The 17,513-nt window shown below is 31.5% G+C and overlaps 2 protein-coding genes, 1 long non-coding RNA gene and 1 other non-coding gene across 5 annotated transcripts; 1 reads left to right on the top strand and 3 right to left on the bottom strand.

Moving 5' to 3' along the window:
* Positions 1-3,999: 3,999 nt before the first annotated feature.
* On the bottom strand, positions 4,000-9,012 carry LOC123199660. Its single transcript, XM_044614691.1, has 7 exons — positions 8,640-9,012; positions 7,939-8,024; positions 7,615-7,761; positions 7,395-7,503; positions 6,400-6,523; positions 5,099-5,369; positions 4,000-4,446 (listed from the first exon to the last, which is right to left on the bottom strand). The coding sequence occupies exons 1-7, from the start codon at positions 8,758-8,760 to the stop codon at positions 4,339-4,341; spliced, it is 966 nt and encodes a 321-aa protein (XP_044470626.1). The 5' UTR covers positions 8,761-9,012; the 3' UTR covers positions 4,000-4,338.
* LOC123199661 lies at positions 5,435-6,399 on the bottom strand. Its single transcript, XR_006498395.1, has 2 exons — positions 6,272-6,399; positions 5,435-5,712 (listed from the first exon to the last, which is right to left on the bottom strand). It is a non-coding gene; the product is annotated as an uncharacterized LOC123199661 (long non-coding RNA).
* Positions 9,013-11,801: 2,789 nt separating the features above from the next.
* TRNAV-CAC lies at positions 11,802-11,875 on the bottom strand. The gene has a single exon. It is a non-coding gene; the product is annotated as a tRNA-Val (tRNA).
* Positions 11,876-11,946: 71 nt separating this feature from the next.
* Positions 11,947-15,747, top strand: LOC123199334 (UBP1-associated protein 2B-like). Of its 2 annotated transcripts, none has more exons than XM_044614283.1 (3): positions 11,947-12,919; positions 13,606-13,945; positions 15,430-15,747. In XM_044614283.1, exons 1-3 carry the CDS (start codon positions 12,014-12,016, stop codon positions 15,507-15,509), a joined length of 1,326 nt encoding a protein of 441 aa, XP_044470218.1. In that variant the 5' UTR covers positions 11,947-12,013; the 3' UTR covers positions 15,510-15,747. The 2 variants fall into 2 exon arrangements, with proteins under 2 accessions (XP_044470218.1, XP_044470219.1); XM_044614284.1 differs by having other exon boundaries at positions 11,948-12,919; positions 13,606-13,982.
* Positions 15,748-17,513: the final 1,766 nt, after the last annotated feature.

Genomic DNA, 17,513 nt, shown 5'->3' with positions numbered 1-17,513 from the left:
CCACAAGACTTCTTTTCTTTTTTGGATCTGGGTAAGGTGGATTGCTGTGGAAGATGTGTTTATTTATATAGATGTCAAATGGATAAGGCTGACAGGTTTTACACTAATTTTTTATTATTTTCTGTTGATTAGGTGGTTTTGGACATGGTTTCAATGGCTGTTAGGAAATGCACATTTTGTGTTCTGTTTTTATATGGAAGGTTTTTAATCATTTTGTTTTTTTATTTTTTATTTTTTATTTTTTATTTTTAGAAAAGGATAATATATTGGCTTGGTAGTCCTTTTTTTTCTACTCTATTACAAATTTATTGTGAAATTATTTTTTATTTGTTTATATTTGTACATGAAAATTATGTATGGATTATATCTAAATTGACATGAATAAAACCTAAAATGAGATACTTAAAAAAACAAAAAACCCGAAATGAGATTAATTTAAATTTGTAAAGATTAATTTAAAATAACCCGATTTAAGATTAATGGGTTAAAACCTTAAATTTAATTTAATCAAAAATTAATTAAAATTTAAATATTTAAATTGATTTAGACTGAGATTCATTTGGTCACATATCAATAATTTTTAATTGTGGAAAAAAGAGACACCAAAATACATTATATTAATAAGCATTTCTTCTAGAAAGCACTTTTAGCATCATCATCTTTGCTTGAACTCCAAGCTATCAAAACTTCTTTCGGTGTGAACAGCTTGGTTGTTATAATTAAATATTATTTTATTTTTAATTTAAAATTATAAAATTATATTATAATATATATTTAATTAAATTAAATTAAAATTTTATAAATATAATACAAATTTAAATTTAAAAATTCTTTTTAAAGATTTTAATATTTTTTAATTTTATTAATGTTAATAATTATAATATATCATTATTTATATATAAGTTTAGACGTATTACATATAATTAATACCTTGTTAGATTATCTCAAGTTCATAGTTCGGTAAATTTAAAGAAAGTTTTGCTTACAATATCAAACTAGATAATTTGGTTAAGACTAATGTTAAATTTTATTCGGGTTGTAATTAAAATTCATTTTAATGAATATAATGAATTGATTAATAAATAGTATTAAAATGTAATTTAACTACATCATATGGTTAAAACATATTTTAAAACTTTAATTATAATTCTACTGTCACTAATCCAGGCGTGGCTTTAGTCGGTTGTAAACAGTCGACAAAACCACATACCTAACACTCGGGAGATTATAATAAAATCAAGAATTTAAAAAAATAATAATAAACATAAAGCCACGTGGAGTTTTGTTTGGTTAAAAAAAAAAAAAGACAAAACCTTTGTTCAAACCCATATTCTAGTTTTCTCCCTTATTTTAAGACTCATTCAAAGAACCAATTCGATTGATAAACAAATTGATGATAGATCAAGTAAACGATAAATATTATTCCATCAAGCAAAATAGTGATAAAATGATTTAAGTGCATATTCAAATTAGATAGACTCAATTATAGTTTTGACAATTGCAAAATTTTACATGCAAATATTAATTTGAAAGTATGACCTAATGTAATTCATCCAATTCAATTATCTGATCAACCCAATCTAATCCAAATCAAATCGGCAAGTGCAAATAAAACAAATATAGATAAAAAATGAATTGAATTATACGAATAATGATTTTTAAACCGTACCCGATCCGACAGATACGATCGACTTGCAGGTTATCTGTTAATATTAATTTTTCATTATTTCTTTTTTGTTTTTATTATTTTAATGTATTCTTTTCTTAATTTTCAATATTTTTCTTTTTAAATATATAAGTATTTCAAGGAGGAACAAAAATTTATTTTAAATTATAAAAATGTTTTTTTTTGTAAATTTAAAATTTTTTAGCATTAAACATAAAATGAATATTTATAACAAAATATTTAGTACTCATATTTTTTAAATTTATTTTCAAAACAGCAAATTTTTTAATTTTAAGGCGGATTTAAGTACATTTTATGTCAAAAGAAGAGAAAATATGTTAAATTTATATTGAGTGTTTTGTAGTTTAATATTGAAATAGAAAAAGAAAACGAATAAAAAAAAAGGATGACCTGCAAGCATACCCAATTCGTCTGCAAAAAATTCATTACTCGTGGATACGGGTCTATAACGAGTATGAGTACAAAAATCTAAAATCTATATCCGTATTTAGACAGGTTACCCACAAGTGATCCACCCATTTTGCCATCACTACTTTTTCACTAACAACCTATATTAACATTTCAATAATGAAAACCATTGGACTATCCAAAATTAGAGCCACTTCTACTTTTCCACTAACAACATATATAACATTTCAATAATGCAAAACATTGGACTAATCCAAAATTAGAGGCTTGTCGGTGGAATATAAAACCGCAATAATCAAGGCAAAGACGACTGATTTAGCACTATGAATCTTGTCAAATCATCCAAACCCAAACTTTAAATGTGGATAAAATCAACCCTATGAACTAATCAATCATACCCAACAAACTTCAATAATTTGATACATGGTATTTATTTATCGAATTGTTGCACATGGCTGGCATATACATGACAAAGCTAAAGCTTTATTCGATCAATAATTTAATCCATTCATTACTTCTTGTGGGTCTCATCAACGTTGAAAAAAATATAAACCCTTAACAATAATAAGATTAATGTTATTTCCACCCAATTTTAAATATTCAATAAAGTATCCATACAATGTATTTTTATATGATTTGATATTATTTTATTATTAATATAAATTCTTTTAATCATATGATAACATACATAATCTAGATACACAATTTGATAATCAAAACTAGATGAACATAGTTTTATTATAACAATAATACTACACTTGAAAATTTTTCTTAATATCTTATCGGTGCAAACTGAAATTGATGTATTTTAACGAGATTGAGTAATTTTGCATAACAGATAAAACAAGCAATCAAATTACCCAATTACATGAATATGCATCAATTGGTATGAATAACTTAGTTATCTCTTAAATTATAGAAAAAACTATATGGTGAAAAATGTGCAAGGAAAAATTGGAAGACAGCCTCTAAATTTTCTACATATGGAAGTAACAAATATTTTTGTATAGAAGTTTTTGTTTTTAAAGAAGGGTTCACCTTCGATATCCAAAGTGGCCTTATGCTCTCAATCCTTGGACCAAAGTCTAAAAGTTGAATAAATGGTTTGGATGGGGAACACACTATGATGCTTTGAAGCAATTGCCAGAAGTACTTTGAGAGTGTTCTTCCAAACCAAGAAAATAAATCAATAATATTTCATGTACAAATGATAGATTTTAACAGGAACAAACAAACTAACATACCATTATATAATTTTAAATTTAAGATAAAATAAATAATTAGATTACTCAATCACGTAATGACATATCAGTTTATTTATACCCATTTATATCCACTATTTATACATGTAATATTCCATGATCCAATAGTCAAATGAAAACACAATGTATCCTCTCCAAGAAACGTCTTGAAAGTACTTCAAGACTTTTTCCAAACTTTGAGGATGTTATTTAGCTATAAATCAAAGAAAATATATAAGATTGCTATATATTCCGTCTCAGAACCTAAGATGAATAAAATTTCCAGCTTTTGTTCCTAAGCAGAGGCTTTAGATTTTCTAATTCTCTAAATCAAATCAAATCAAATGAAAATTTTCTGTGGCTGCTAAATCTCAATTATGAATGTTTTGAGCATGTCCAACACTTTCTAATTCTCTTAGTTTCCAAAAATTCAGAAAAAAACATAAGACATCGATAGCAAAGCGAAAGAGACAAGACAGAATTTAACTAACTTAATTGATATTAAGCAAAATTTCTCTGGTTCGTCCATTTGGCTAGATACTGAAGAAAAAGATCAAAGAGTTAACCATGCAAATAACAATTTTATATAAACATGTAATAGTGTGAGACAAGAAAATCATTATATGACAACAAAATCTTGGAAAGGAACATGATGACGAGAACTGGGTTAAAAGCCATGTATCATTGAAAATCCTGTTGTCAGTTATTCATGAATTTACTTAATCCAGTTTCCTTACAATCATGGAAGAGCACATTCACAATTAAGGGAGTACATGGCAAAAGAAAATACAAGGATATTTTCACAGATAATCACAGCATATTCATATATAAACTGAATATCATCAACAGTGCCTTCAAAATTTCTTACCCAGCAACTGTACAAGAATCGTGCCTCTGTATATGAGTTAAAAGCCCATGGTAGAGTGGCCTGCCGAAATAGACAAGTCAGTCCATCATTGCACTATCTTATTCTTGTCAGTCATGACAAGGACTCCTTCAAGTTCATAGGAGGCCCAGTCCTTTCAGTTGCTGAACATGCTCAGGTGGGAGAGGTGGAGGAGCCCAATCAGATCCCGTCATCTCACCATCAACATCCTCAACAACATATTCCTGGAAAGCACAAAAGAGCAAATTCACAGGAGAAACAATTCAATACATTTTACAGAAACAGTAAAAGTACATGTACAAAGAATACACATTTCCAAAAAAATATTTCAACAGCGTCAATACCCACAGCAAATAAATAAAAGGCTTTGTTGAAAACATAAAATCAAAAACCATAATTTTGTCAAGGTTTAGAACCGGCTTTAAAATATCAAATGTAAAACAAAATTGTAGAGGACATCTAACACCTGTGGACCTAACAGTCTGAAACACCTACAGATTTCATAGCTATTTGAAAACCAGAAACAAGTTATTTAAAAAAGAAAGACAGAAACACAACCTCATAACATGTGGGTGAACTTGTCAGGTACAAGTATGAATTTATACTTCTTTGTGATACTTACCTTGACCATTTGATCAGCAGTGAAATTTTACAGCTACCAGTGAGTAAAACTAAAAAGAAGATTTTCTGCAATCTCATCATACAGGTTGGTGAGTTGGTCACATTTTCCAGTTGAAGTATATTCTGGTTAGCCTTATCCAAGCAGTGGGAATATAACATTGTTAAGTGGTTGTAGGTTAGGCATCAGTTAATGAAACACTTTAACTATTGCTGCATGAGAAAAATAGGTTACAAGTCATTTTCAACCCAACTCACTTTTGTTAGCATGCGTTTTGCGAGTATATGATAATGCCGCTGCCAAATTCGTTGTCCAACCATAGTAGCCACCAAAACACTGTAAAATATGCCAATCACAGTAAACAGTCCTAAGACAATCAAAGCCATTATGAACAGTAGAGGTAGCCCTGCTTCACCAGCACCTCCTAAACAACCACATTCACTGGCTGTACTTGCACAACTTTCAAAACATGTCGTACAATCAGTCCACATACAAAGAGTTCCAGGCAAATGACAGTCCGCACATATTCTGCAATAATAACAAAATAAAATTCAACCATTTAGTTGCAACCTCTCAGATTAATCTTTCTAGTGCTCTCAGAAACCAGTATATGATAAGAAGATTTATCCATTTCTATACAAAGATAACTTTTACAAAGAATGGAAATTCTGTATTTGAAGGGCAGAGAAAACCCGATTTACAGAATCAATTACAAGACACTCTTAAAGTCCTTCAATAAATACAGCTGACAAATCCAGCATACTCTGTTTGTCTGCAAGAAGAGAATCTTCCAAAGATATCACACTATTCATCAAATAAAATGCTTTTGAAAACAGTTAGCAATCTTTCTTTTTGCATATATTACAAAGACCTTTAAAAAACTACATAAATATTTGCACATATTTTTCATTGATTCTACCTTCATGAAGCCATGGCCTTAATATTTTTGGCATTTATATTAACTCTATATGATGCTAGATAGATAGGAAGAGAGGCCTTGGTTTGTTTTGCCCTCTAGCTAGGGGCCTGTCCTAGCAATGGGTTTTCGTGTCCCTTGCCTGGCCGTCTTGTGTCGGTTGTTCTTGTTTCAAGGTGCCTGTGGGCTTCTTTGCTTTGTTTTTAATCCACACTTACTTAGCAAAAAAAAATTGTGTAAGTGTAACTCTCTCCCTCTCAACTCCTTCCCCCACTCCACACCCTTATGTGAGTGCACGTCTTCAAAAGCACACATGCATAATATGGAAAACTAAGGGAACAAACTTTTTCTTTTTTCCAGATAAAATGGGGGATAAACATTCAAATATGCTCACAAGGACATGAGTTGCTGAAAGTATCCAAGTAGAAGTGAAAAATTCAGAACCAAGAAGTTTAATCCATAACAGATTCTAACTCAATCTTACTAGATCACTCCTATCACAAGTTCTAAAAACTACCAAAAGGAAAAAGGTTTTGATCATGAACAACAATATGAATTCAAATAGACGAGACATTAAAAATAGGAATCAACTGAAGTGCAGCAACTTTATCAATCATGACAAATAATAGAGGAGGATTTTACCCAGGCTGACAGCAACAAAGACATAATTCTTGACAAGGTTGAGCCAAATCATTGCGCACTCTTCGATCATAACAAGTAATGAAGCATCCAGATAGACCCAGCAAAGCAAAAAATAGTAGTGCTCCTGTAGCCAACAACATATTTATGCGATTAAAGGCAGCCAGGGAAGCTTTAAGATTATGGCAGAAAATAAATTTGATAAAAACAGAGATATCCAAGAAATGTGCATTATGATTCATAGGCACATGGATATTCCTATTGCCATCACTGGCTAGAAGCCTAAGGAGGGTTGGTCCCAACATCTCGGTTGAAACCAAAGGGCTTAACCCTTCTATCCAGCCATTTGGATCTTTAATTTTACTAATAAGAAACTACCCAATATATGCAATTTCTGCAGTCAGCAACTTTCTGTTAAAATGAAAAGTTTAAAGTCCTCATACATCACTTAATTTTTACCCCTAAAAAGTGATTAAATCACCCAAATACAAGACCTTCTATAAAATTTATCCCAACACCAAGATGGATAACAACTTTATCTTAATAGAAATGGATAAATCACTGCCCCCTAAAATTTGGCTTCAAGACAGGTTTTGTATTTATTGTTCATGATCTTTCCTTAAGTTTTTAAGAGTAAGTAGAGATCTCCCTCTACATGCCAGAACAACACCAAGAAGTTTTATAGAAACCTACCGGGATGTTGTTGACAAAAAATGGAAACTTTATGTTCAATTTATAAAGATCAAACTTTCTAAGTGAAGGGTCCACCAAAAATTCAGCTTAATTACCAATGGTATCATTCTATGATACCATTAGCAGGACATTAATAATTCTAGTAAATCAAATAAATCCCAAAACCATTAACATGATTATGATGAAAGAAAATACAAATTGTACTATAGCACATTACCAAGACAAATATGATGAACAGCATGGCTGGTGATAAACATATATAAGCTCTTAATCAGTATTACTTTTTCAGTTTCTTGAGACTTTACCGCATATGTAGTAGAAACTGAGCTCACTATCAAAACCCCAAGCCACACGAAGCCGGGATTGCTGGTAATTATCAATTAAATACATCAAATATGCCAGTGAAGTAATCACCTGACAACAATTGATATAACAACAAGGGAATTAAAACCCAGGGTTCACAATTATCAAAGTAACAACAAAAGCAAGAGCAATAAACAAAATAATAAAGAACCAAAAACTTACAATCTGGACAACCAGAAATATAGATAAAATGTCTCTCGTCACGAAAAAGCGAAATTTCATGGTTCGCCATCGCCTATCAACAGCAACATGAACTCTCAAATGGTAAGGGGCTTTACAGGTTGTGCAATGAGCAAATGCAAACCCTTCCTGCATTGCATGTGATAGACAAAAATTAGGCACAACTAAGATGCACTGATACTAATAAGGCATAATAATAATCAACAAGAAGTAGCTACAGGGAAAAAAAAGAGCTTTAAAAAATCATAAAAAAGCTTCCTAGTATTGGTTCTTAATTAAAGTGCAGAAAATAGATGGCAACCATACCCTTATAGCTCGCCAATGATCCAAACATTCTCGGTGTACATACTTTGAAGTTCCTTTGCATTTGCAAGGAGCAATAAAATCCCTACCTGAAGAAAGTATACAAAAACCAGCTCAAATAACAGATGATCTCTCTATATTAGCTAGATACACTAAGAGTCAAAACAATAAACTCAACCCATAAATGATGATTATCATCAGGTTATCTCACCATGAACCATTTTAATTATTTTCTATCACATTTGCAGTATCAGTTAAGATTATAATCTAGAAATTGAAATATATAATAATCTTTACTAGGGATCTTGTAAATGAATTTTGTTTACAAATTATTCTTTGAAGTTCTATTCAATTTTCTGGTATTCAGAGAACCAATTTTCACTTGAACTAAAAGCAAACACATTCCCTGAAACTCCCGAATCGTTAAAACTTTATGGTGAATGAAATTTAACCAAAATCTATACAGAAAGGCAGTCTCTTTTCCTCATTAACAGTTAGCATAAGCAATTTCTGAACTAACCCCCAACTGCCAGAAGCGCTTCCAGCTACCTGAAATCACTTATTTTGTCAGTCTTATTTAACAAAACTGCTGTCCAACCACTCAACAGACAGCACCAACCACTCAACAAAACCGCTGTTCAAGACTGAATTCCCCTAAAAGAACACCAAAACGCTTTGTTTCAGATAAAATCAAAACAAATTACCATCGGTTTCGAGACAGATACGGCACTGAATTTGTTCGCCGGGGCCGGCCTCCAGATCGATCTCGCTGGGCTCCACCGGCGTCGGAGCCATAAGCGGCGACGCGTCCGATTGGTCGGCCATTGACACAAATTACAACACAAAAACACCGGCGCGAGAGAAGAAGAAGAACGAAAGATGGACTGTTTTCAGAAATTTAATCAACAAATGCTCATTTCAATCCAAATCAAAACTTTCAATTCATACATCCCCAAGAAATTTAGAATGCAATTTTAATTTATTTATTTATAAAAATATTTTGGTAATTTTGATAATTTCTCCCTCTCGGTCGCTCTCAGTGAGAGAAATATTTTCATTTTCAATGGGGGAGTTTCTGGTAGTGCAATTTGATACAATAAAAAGTTTGCTGTGGACATGGTGTGACATGTGAAATTCCTTAAGTACCCTTGGATTTTTTTTGTTTGACTGATGTGTCCCTGAATTTTTTATTAATGTAGGTTGGATGACAATTGAGAGGGTAGGACCAAATATCCTATTCTCTATCATTGTTCCCTCAAGGATATTGATCTTCATCCCTTAACCATCCTTGTTATGAGAATAACAAAAATTTTTTGTTTCATATTTATAAGAAAAAATCTTATTTCTCTTTATTTTTGTAGAAAAAAAATTTCTTTCTCATATACTTAAAATACAATATAAACATATTAAACAATAAAATTAACTAAAATTAAAACTAATCTATTATTTCATATACCACAAATAATATATTTTAAACATCTTCATATGCACAATAAAATATATAAATAATTTAAAATTATGAAAAAAAAATTATTTTAAGTAAAAATATTAATATAAAATGATGGAGATAGGAATAAAAATGAGACATAAATAACTTTATACCTGACCTGTCTCCAGTTGTAAGGATATTTTTCATCCTTGTCCCCATCCACATTCCCATCTCTATTCATGTCTTCATTCATTTCTTATTTCTATCGGAAAATCTTTTTTCTATTAGGGTCAAGACTTTAAATTCTTATTGAAATTTCCATGCATTGGCTTTATCTTGGTAAGAAATACTTGAAGGGGAGGGTCTTATAGTCCTTTCAAGTTTCATGTGAGGATAAAACTGTCTGATTAAAAGCCTAATCTAAATTGATAAACACTTTATATATTGTATTTGTGCTATTGGTGAATGGTATTCTTCTGTATTTATATACGCGTGCTTTAACATCGATAAGGTGATAACAATAAAGTTTGTACATACATTTTTGTGATGATTAACTTGAAAGCCAATCAAATTGTAAATTGATGTACAGAGGAATAGGATGATAGGGAGTTAAAAAATGAAATCATGTAGGGGTTCATTCGAACCGGTTTGAATTCAACTTTTTATTCGATTCAAATTAGTTAAATTCAAGCTGAAGCTATAATTCGATTCAAATTTTAGGGTTTTTTCATATTGTTGTTTCTGAACTCTCTATTTTTTTTCTAATGTAATTGTTTGTAATTCAAACTATTTCGAACTCAAATTCAAATTAATTATTATAAATTCGAACTAACTTCAAATTTAGTACTGTTTGAACTTAATTTAATTTGAATCCACTTCTAAAATCAGGTGAGTGAGCTAAGACGATCCGGTACGTAAATAAATACCTAGACAACATGAGGTGAAATGTAGTAAAATGTCATAGAGGATATGGTGAGAAACAAGTGAGACACTCAAAAGGAATGCAAAATTACAAAAGAAAAATCTTTCACGGCAGAATAGTTAAGTATAGAATTTAAATGTAGGTCAAGATGATTCAATTTCAAATCAAAACTCTGATAAATATATTTTGAGTGCACACACTAAAACTTTTTTATATGATCGTATTAAAGTGGGAGACATTAACAATATATCGTTAAGCTAATCTTTTTGAAACTCCTTTAAATAGATTTGAGTGAATTTGAATTTGCTCGAATTTATTAGCTATAGGTTGAACACTGTCGAATAAGATTCCTCTTAAAAACATAAAGGCCAAAAGACTTAGTCCCACCAAAAGTTTAATGTATTCTCATATTTTCATCCATAAAATTTTAAAAACTCAAACACTTACTTGTCATCTAATTTTTTTTTAAATCTTATTATTAGTATAAAAGGTAAAAATGTTAGTTAATAAATTTTTTAATTTATTTTATTTTTTTTACCTTATTTTTGAAGATTGACAGTTTTCCTCTAATTTCATTTTAAAAATTTATTTTTTCCCCATCATTTAGGATTTCCATCTTTTTTCCATTTTAGGCACCCCCAAACTTTTAAAAACTTCATTTCACTCTCTCTTAAATTTCAATTTCTGACATCCTCTCCGACGTCTTCCTTAGCTTGAGCCGAGGTGATGTTAACCTTGCCTTCCTTTTGGTGCTCAAGTTATCCTTAGGTAACAAGAAACAACAAAAAGGATTTGTCACCATGATTCTCTTCGAATTCAAGCAAGATGTTTGAGTTCCCCTCACCAATGACATCATCTCCCTCTGTTGTTTGCATTTTAGGCTTCAAAGATGTGCACCAAACCCATAAAGGAGAAATCGCATCCACAAACCCTTTCCTTCGTCAGAGGATAGCTTGAGCATCGAAGAAAAGACAAGACCAACATTAGCTCAACTCAGACAAAGGAGAAGGTCAAAGACAGAATGAGATGATGCCGAAAACTAAAGTTTAAGAGAGGGGAAACTAAAGTTTTCAAAAGTCCGGGGACAGTTGCAAATGGGAAAAAGATGAAAACCCTAAATGGTGGCAAGAAAAGTAGCTTTTTCAAAACTATATTAAGGAAAAAATTATCAATTTTCAAAACTAATTTAGAAAATTATTGGATAAATTTTTATTTTTTAAATAAAATTATTAAATAATAATTTTGTTTTCAATGCTAAAAACAAAATTTAACAGATGTTGGATAACGAATAAGTATTTAGATTTTTTAAATTTCATTAATGGAAGTTAAACATACACTAAACTTTGGGTGGGAGTAAGTCTTTTGGTCAAACAGAAAAAATATTTAGATTATCATCAATTATGTTATCAAATCTCATCAAAACAATGTAAACTTAAAATTCCTAACTAGATTTGAAAACAAAATTCTTAAACTAAAATATAATTAAAAATATTGTTACAATTTACAAAAAGTTTGTGTCTGAGCCCGGGTTCGAACCGGGGACCTCTAGTGTGTGAGACTAGCGTGATAACCAACTACACCACCCAGACGTGTTGTTAATTAAGAAACTTTTAGCAATATCAATACGACCTCACTTCGTCATCTGATATTATCTCGGTACTCACGACACTGAACTGCAACTAAAAGGAACCCGAAGTCTCGTCCTCTCAGCCTCTTTCTCGGCAACAATGGCCAAAACCACCAAAGCTAAGAAGCTCAAACCCTCCGCCGACACCAGCAGAAAGCTCACCGAAAAAGTCCTAAAAAAAGATTCCAAAAGTGTACAAAGACCCGAGAAGAACAAACCCGATACGGGAATATCGGACTCAGATTCCGAAGCCGATACCGATAAGCTGACGGCGGTTCTAGAACCCTACTCCAAAGAGCAGCTCATCAACCTTATTTCCTCCGCCGCCGTCACAAACTCTGCCCTCTACCACCACCTACAAGCGGCGGCCGACCGCGAGGTAACACACCGGAAAATCTTCGTCCACGGACTCGGGTGGGACACTACGCCTGAGACGTTGAAATCCGTGTTTGATATTTTCGGCGAGATCGAGGATTTGAAGCTCGTGATGGATAGAGTGACCGGAAAGGCAAAAGGGTTCGCTTTTATCGTTTTTAAAACCAGAAAATCTGCTGAGAAAGCGCTCCAAAATCCTCAGAAAAAGATCAACAACCGAATCGTGTCGTGGCAGCTGGCTTCTGTGGGCCCCACGGCTTCTGCAGCCGCCGCCGCGGCTAAGGAGGGAAAGGAACATGATAATAGTAATACTAATAACAACAGTACTAGTAATAACAGTAATGGGATTGGGGAAAGAAAGATTTATGTCAGTAATGTACCGAGGGATGTTGATAAGGAGAAATTGAAGGAGTTCTTTGAAAGATTTGGGGAGATCGAAACAGGGCCGTTTGGGTTCGATGTGAACACTGGCAAGTCAAGAGGGTTTGCCATTTTTGTGTACAAGACTGCGGAGGGTTTGAGAAAGGCCTTAGAGGAACCGGTGAAGGTGTTTCAAGGTCACCAATTGCATTGCCAGAAAGCAGCTGAAGGGAAGAACAAGAATTTTAATAAGGCTTATTCATCTGTACAAGTATGTGTCGAAATTTACAATTTTACAATGTCTTTTACTTGTAGGTTTTTCCTTTTATTGTTGTTACAAGTTTTAGATTGTTTGTTGTGGTTGATGGTGTTCAAAGTTTGCATTTTTATATTTTTAAAGTGAATTTATTTAGTTACACTTGTCTCAGAGATTGATAATATGAGCTTTAGGTTGTTGTTGCAATGTTAGGTTATATGTTATATTTGATGTCGTTAAAAATTTATATTTCATATGTTACAAGTGAAATTTACTAAGTTATGCATGTCTGCAAATTCGATATTACAATTTCTGACTGCATATGATAAGAAGATTTAGATTGTATGTTATAGTTAATGGATTTAAAAGTTAGGTATTTTGTATGTTATGATCGCAATTTTCTGAGTTATTCATGTTTGAAGAAGTTTGATATTATCAGTTTTATGCTATGCTGCATATGATTAGATACACAGGTGTTGTTGCAAGTTTTAGATCTTATGTTATAGTTGATGTGTGTTTAAGGTTTGTGTTTTTTTTGAGTTTGTAGCATTACGTATACAATAGAAATTATATTGCTAGCAATAGTAATGGTATTTGTTTAGTACTAATAGTCTCAAGGTTTATGTTATAAGTCTTACCAGCATGGTAAAATTTATTCTGAAGGCAAGAATAGCAATAACTATGAGGTGCTGATTCTGCAGGGACAACAAACGGTGCAAGGGCAGCAAATGGTGCAAAGAAATCATCAGGGGCAGGGCCAAGGCCTAGGGCAAATACAGGATCAGAGTCAGATGCTTGCTGCCATAGCGGCTGCACAGAATTTGGCATTGTTTGGGCAGCATCCAGGATTGAATCCGGTTTATGGAGGATTATTTGCGAATCCTGGATTGATTAATCCTATGGTGGCTGGGGCATTGAATCAAGCTGTTGTGCCTTCTAGCCATGTGCCTGTGGGTACAGTAGGTGGTTTAGGATCATATGGGACTGGTCAGAGTTTGCAACATGTTTATCCTAATGCACAGGGTAAAACTCATGGGACTGGTGGGTCTTTTCCTGGTTATACATCATTCTACATGTGGTATGATTTACAAATATCTTTGTTTCATTTTTTTTGTGGTTTTTATGTGTTGTTTTCTGTGAATTTAGGGGCATTTGTTTCATGATTTCAAATCTATCGTCAAAACCTTGGATCCACTTTAAAAATCTCAATATTATTCGCAGTGTTTCTTTAAAATATATTTGATATTATCAAAAATACTGTTTTCAATGTTAAACTATGAAAAATATAGAAAGCAACATTCTTTTTCGTTTTCAACTTTTGCAATAGCATTTACATTGCATCTGAAAACTATGTCTGGAAATGTATTAAGTTTTCATAAAATTTTTGATATCTTATTATTGTTAGATTAAAGAATCATGTTACAATCTAAACCAAATGAATCCTTAAGGTTTTGTGCAAGTATAGTTTTGATTATTGCAAAAGTCATGTGCAATGTTTGTTGGTTTAATATTCATTTATGGTCAATTTATAATTACAAAATATTTGACTAATTTCTCCTTTTTTTTTTTTTTGTGACATTGATTTAATCAGATTTTGTGATTGTAGTGGATTACTTCTTGTGGTTTTTATATTTTCATATTTATATTCCCTCCTAGCATCTTTTGCACTATTCATCCAATGATTTCTTTTCTTGTTATTAACCCAGATTTTCAAATTATTTTTCAAGGCTTGCTCTGTTTGGTTTCGATCTGGTTCTGATAATTATCTTGCTTCTCAATGATACTTTTAACTTGTTTGTTCATGTTTCTGCTATACCCCTTTGTTTTTAAGATTTAGTTTTTAATTCTATTTCTCTTTTTCTGTCTTTCACTTTTTTCAAAACCATTGAATTACCGTGGGAGATTGTAACAGTTCATGTTTTGGAATCTTCCATGTATTTTTTTCCCTACAATTCCTCATATTCTTGTGTAAACTCTGCTGGGAAGTTACAAAATTGCAATCTTTATTTTTGCATAAAATTAGCCCTGGGCCCCTCTCATGCTCAATGATGCCTTCATCCTTGTAAAAACTCTTAACATCTTTATTATTGTTTCTGTCAGATAGCACCATCATCTTGATTCCTCTTCTTCCTGGACTTATCTTTCCCTACTTTGAGCTTCACTCTATACACAGATGCCATTGTATTTTTTTTATGGCAAAGGAATCTTCTCATGTCATTTTGTGATTTTTCCCAATGTGTTTTTGCAAGAGTGCTTTCTTAGCCCTTTTTCTTTCTTCAACTTACTTTTTTTGGCTCATGGAATGATCACACTATTAATTACTTTGGCTAATATTTGGACTTTCTTACTGTTTTGGTTGGGTTAATACCACATGCTCAAGCTTTTTTTCTGAGATTTCATCTGCCTTCATGTTTTATTTGGCACTTCAAAGCATTACTTAAAAAATTTTATGATGTTATTGGAGAGGCCAGTTTTATTTTTGTGTTATTTTATTGTCATTACATGTTTGGGTTGTGTACTTGCAGATGATTTTCAGCCGAGCTTAGAGGAACGATATTCATGGCACTTTGGGGGGTTTTTATCTAGTTTTTCTATGGTTCAATAGTGAAGTTTGAACTTTTCATATACTTCATACTTTTGAATTTACCCAAGCTTGGCTGGAACTTGGTGGGCCTTTTCTTCTTCTTTCACCTTATCTTGTTTTTTCTTTCTCTTTTTTCTTGTTTCACCTTCGTATCCTTATATTCTTCTTCTTCATAATGACTTTCTTGGGACTTCTTATCTTGTAAGAATTTGTGACTTTTGGTATTTCTTAAGTAAAATTTCTTTACATTTACAGCCTACATTTATCTTCAATATTCTGTTTTTTTTTTTTCAATTTTAAAGTATATTTGAATGTCATATTTAAGAATTTTTTTCGCAATCATTTCCATGATTGTTTGGCCTGTGATTTGCTGCCAAGTTTTCTGTATTTTATCAGATATCATTTATTTTTTTAAAAGATGTTAATTAATTTGTTTTAGTCGAATCTTAGTCCCTGTTACATTTATTATTTGCTCATTCTGGCATTTTTCTAACATGTAATATATTTCTTGGAATGAAGATGGTTTTAAGCTCTAATTTGGTTTAAAGGATACCTTTGCAGCAGTTTTCTCTTTGTTGGTTTTTGTTCATATTCATCATAATTTTCTGTATATGTTTTTTTTTTTTTTTGGCTTATCTGATTTCCAGTTAGTTTTTTTTGGATCTAATATGTTTTAGAGCACTTGCAAGTACATAAGTGTATTTAAATAGCCAAAAGCATGCTTTTGTCAATTTTAAGTATTTTGGTTCAAGTAGAGAAACCCTTCTTATTTCTTCGTAAAGCTTTGCCAAATGTGGTTATGCTTGAATTGGTAAACCCTTCTTATTCGTCAATTTTAAGTTTTTTGTCGAATGTGTTTATGCTTGAATTTTTTTCTATTTACAGTCTTCAAAATACATCCAAAACTAGTTTTGAGGTTCAATCTTTGTTATTCTCTTGATACATTCATTTGTTTACTTATTCATGCACGAAAAAAAAAAGGTAAATTATTTCACAAATGAGCTTAGTTTTGTTGAGCTCACCATTTATGTGTTGATATTTTGTTTAAACATAGTTTTTATACGTTTTCCTTTTGTTAAGAGCATTTATATTTGAGTTTATGTTTAATCTTCTAAAAATTAAAAATTTTTAATGCATGTTCAAGTAAGAGATTTATACGTACATTTGCTTTCTTATTCAAGCATGAAAAAGAACTTTAACTTTATTTTGCAATTGAGATTTATTTGAGTTGAGAGTTGGACATTTACAAGGTTCTTTAACTAGTTTGAACATGGTTTAATCTTTTGAGAGGTGAAGAAAATTTTTGCATTTTGAAGTGAGAAACTTATTTGTTAAGTCTTTTGATACGAATGCAAGCTTGAAAAATGAAGGTAAACTATTTCATGATCGAGTTTTAGTTGAGTTGAGTCCGGTTCATCGGATATATCATTTGTTGATTTGTTTAGAGATAGTTGTTATACATATTTCTTTTGTTGAAAACATTTGTATTCGGGTTTTGATACATCAATAATACTTTATGTACAAACAGTTGGATATTAAACAATTACGAACAAACTGATGTATCTGCAAAATAAACAATTAGAGCAACTAATCATATAATAATATGTTTGTATTTGTGAGCATCCACCATTTTTACATGTAGTATAATTTTTTATACATACATTCGTTCATTTTCTCAAGCATGACAATGAAGGTAAAGTAATTTCACATTCAAGCTCTAGTTGAATCAAGTCTGTCCATACGCGGTTTTCTTAATTTGGTTAGAGATAATTTTTTTTAGGTTTCCATTTGTTACAAACATCCTAATGTGTGTTTATGTTAATGTTTAAAGATTTATGCATTAATAGACACTTCTTCAAGTTATTATTGTTCGTCGTGATATCGATTCAGTAACATTATCATGCACATTCGAACCGTAGATCATTTTAGAGTTTCGTTTATATGTTGATCTAACGGTGGCAACCTTACTTTCTGCAGATTATTATACAAGTTTGTAAGTGCCCTTTTTGGTAACATAAGAGTATA

This window comes from Mangifera indica, chromosome 16, assembly GCF_011075055.1.
Source record: "Mangifera indica cultivar Alphonso chromosome 16, CATAS_Mindica_2.1, whole genome shotgun sequence".
Classification (NCBI taxonomy): domain Eukaryota; kingdom Viridiplantae; phylum Streptophyta; class Magnoliopsida; order Sapindales; family Anacardiaceae; genus Mangifera; species Mangifera indica.
Note: the sequence above shows the minus strand (reverse complement) of the source record. Positions and strands in the feature narration are given on the sequence as shown.

Excerpts from the sequence above, each read along its gene's own strand:
- LOC123199660 (XM_044614691.1), bottom strand. The coding sequence starts at position 8,760 with ATGGCCGACCAATCGGACGCGTCGCCGCTTATGGCTCCGACGCCGGTG. Across the intron at positions 5,370-6,399 it reads CTTTGTTGCTGTCAGCCTGG|AATATGTGCGGACTGTCATT; the intron begins GTAAAATCCTCC and ends TTATTATTGCAG. Across the intron at positions 4,447-5,098 it reads CAAAACGCATGCTAACAAAA|GAATATGTTGTTGAGGATGT; the intron begins GTGAGTTGGGTT and ends TGTGCTTTCCAG.
- LOC123199334 (XM_044614283.1), top strand. The coding sequence starts at position 12,014 with ATGGCCAAAACCACCAAAGCTAAGAAGCTCAAACCCTCCGCCGACACC. Across the intron at positions 12,920-13,605 it reads AGGCTTATTCATCTGTACAA|GGACAACAAACGGTGCAAGG; the intron begins GTATGTGTCGAA and ends CTGATTCTGCAG. Across the intron at positions 13,946-15,429 it reads GGGTAAAACTCATGGGACTG|ATGATTTTCAGCCGAGCTTA; the intron begins GTGGGTCTTTTC and ends GTGTACTTGCAG.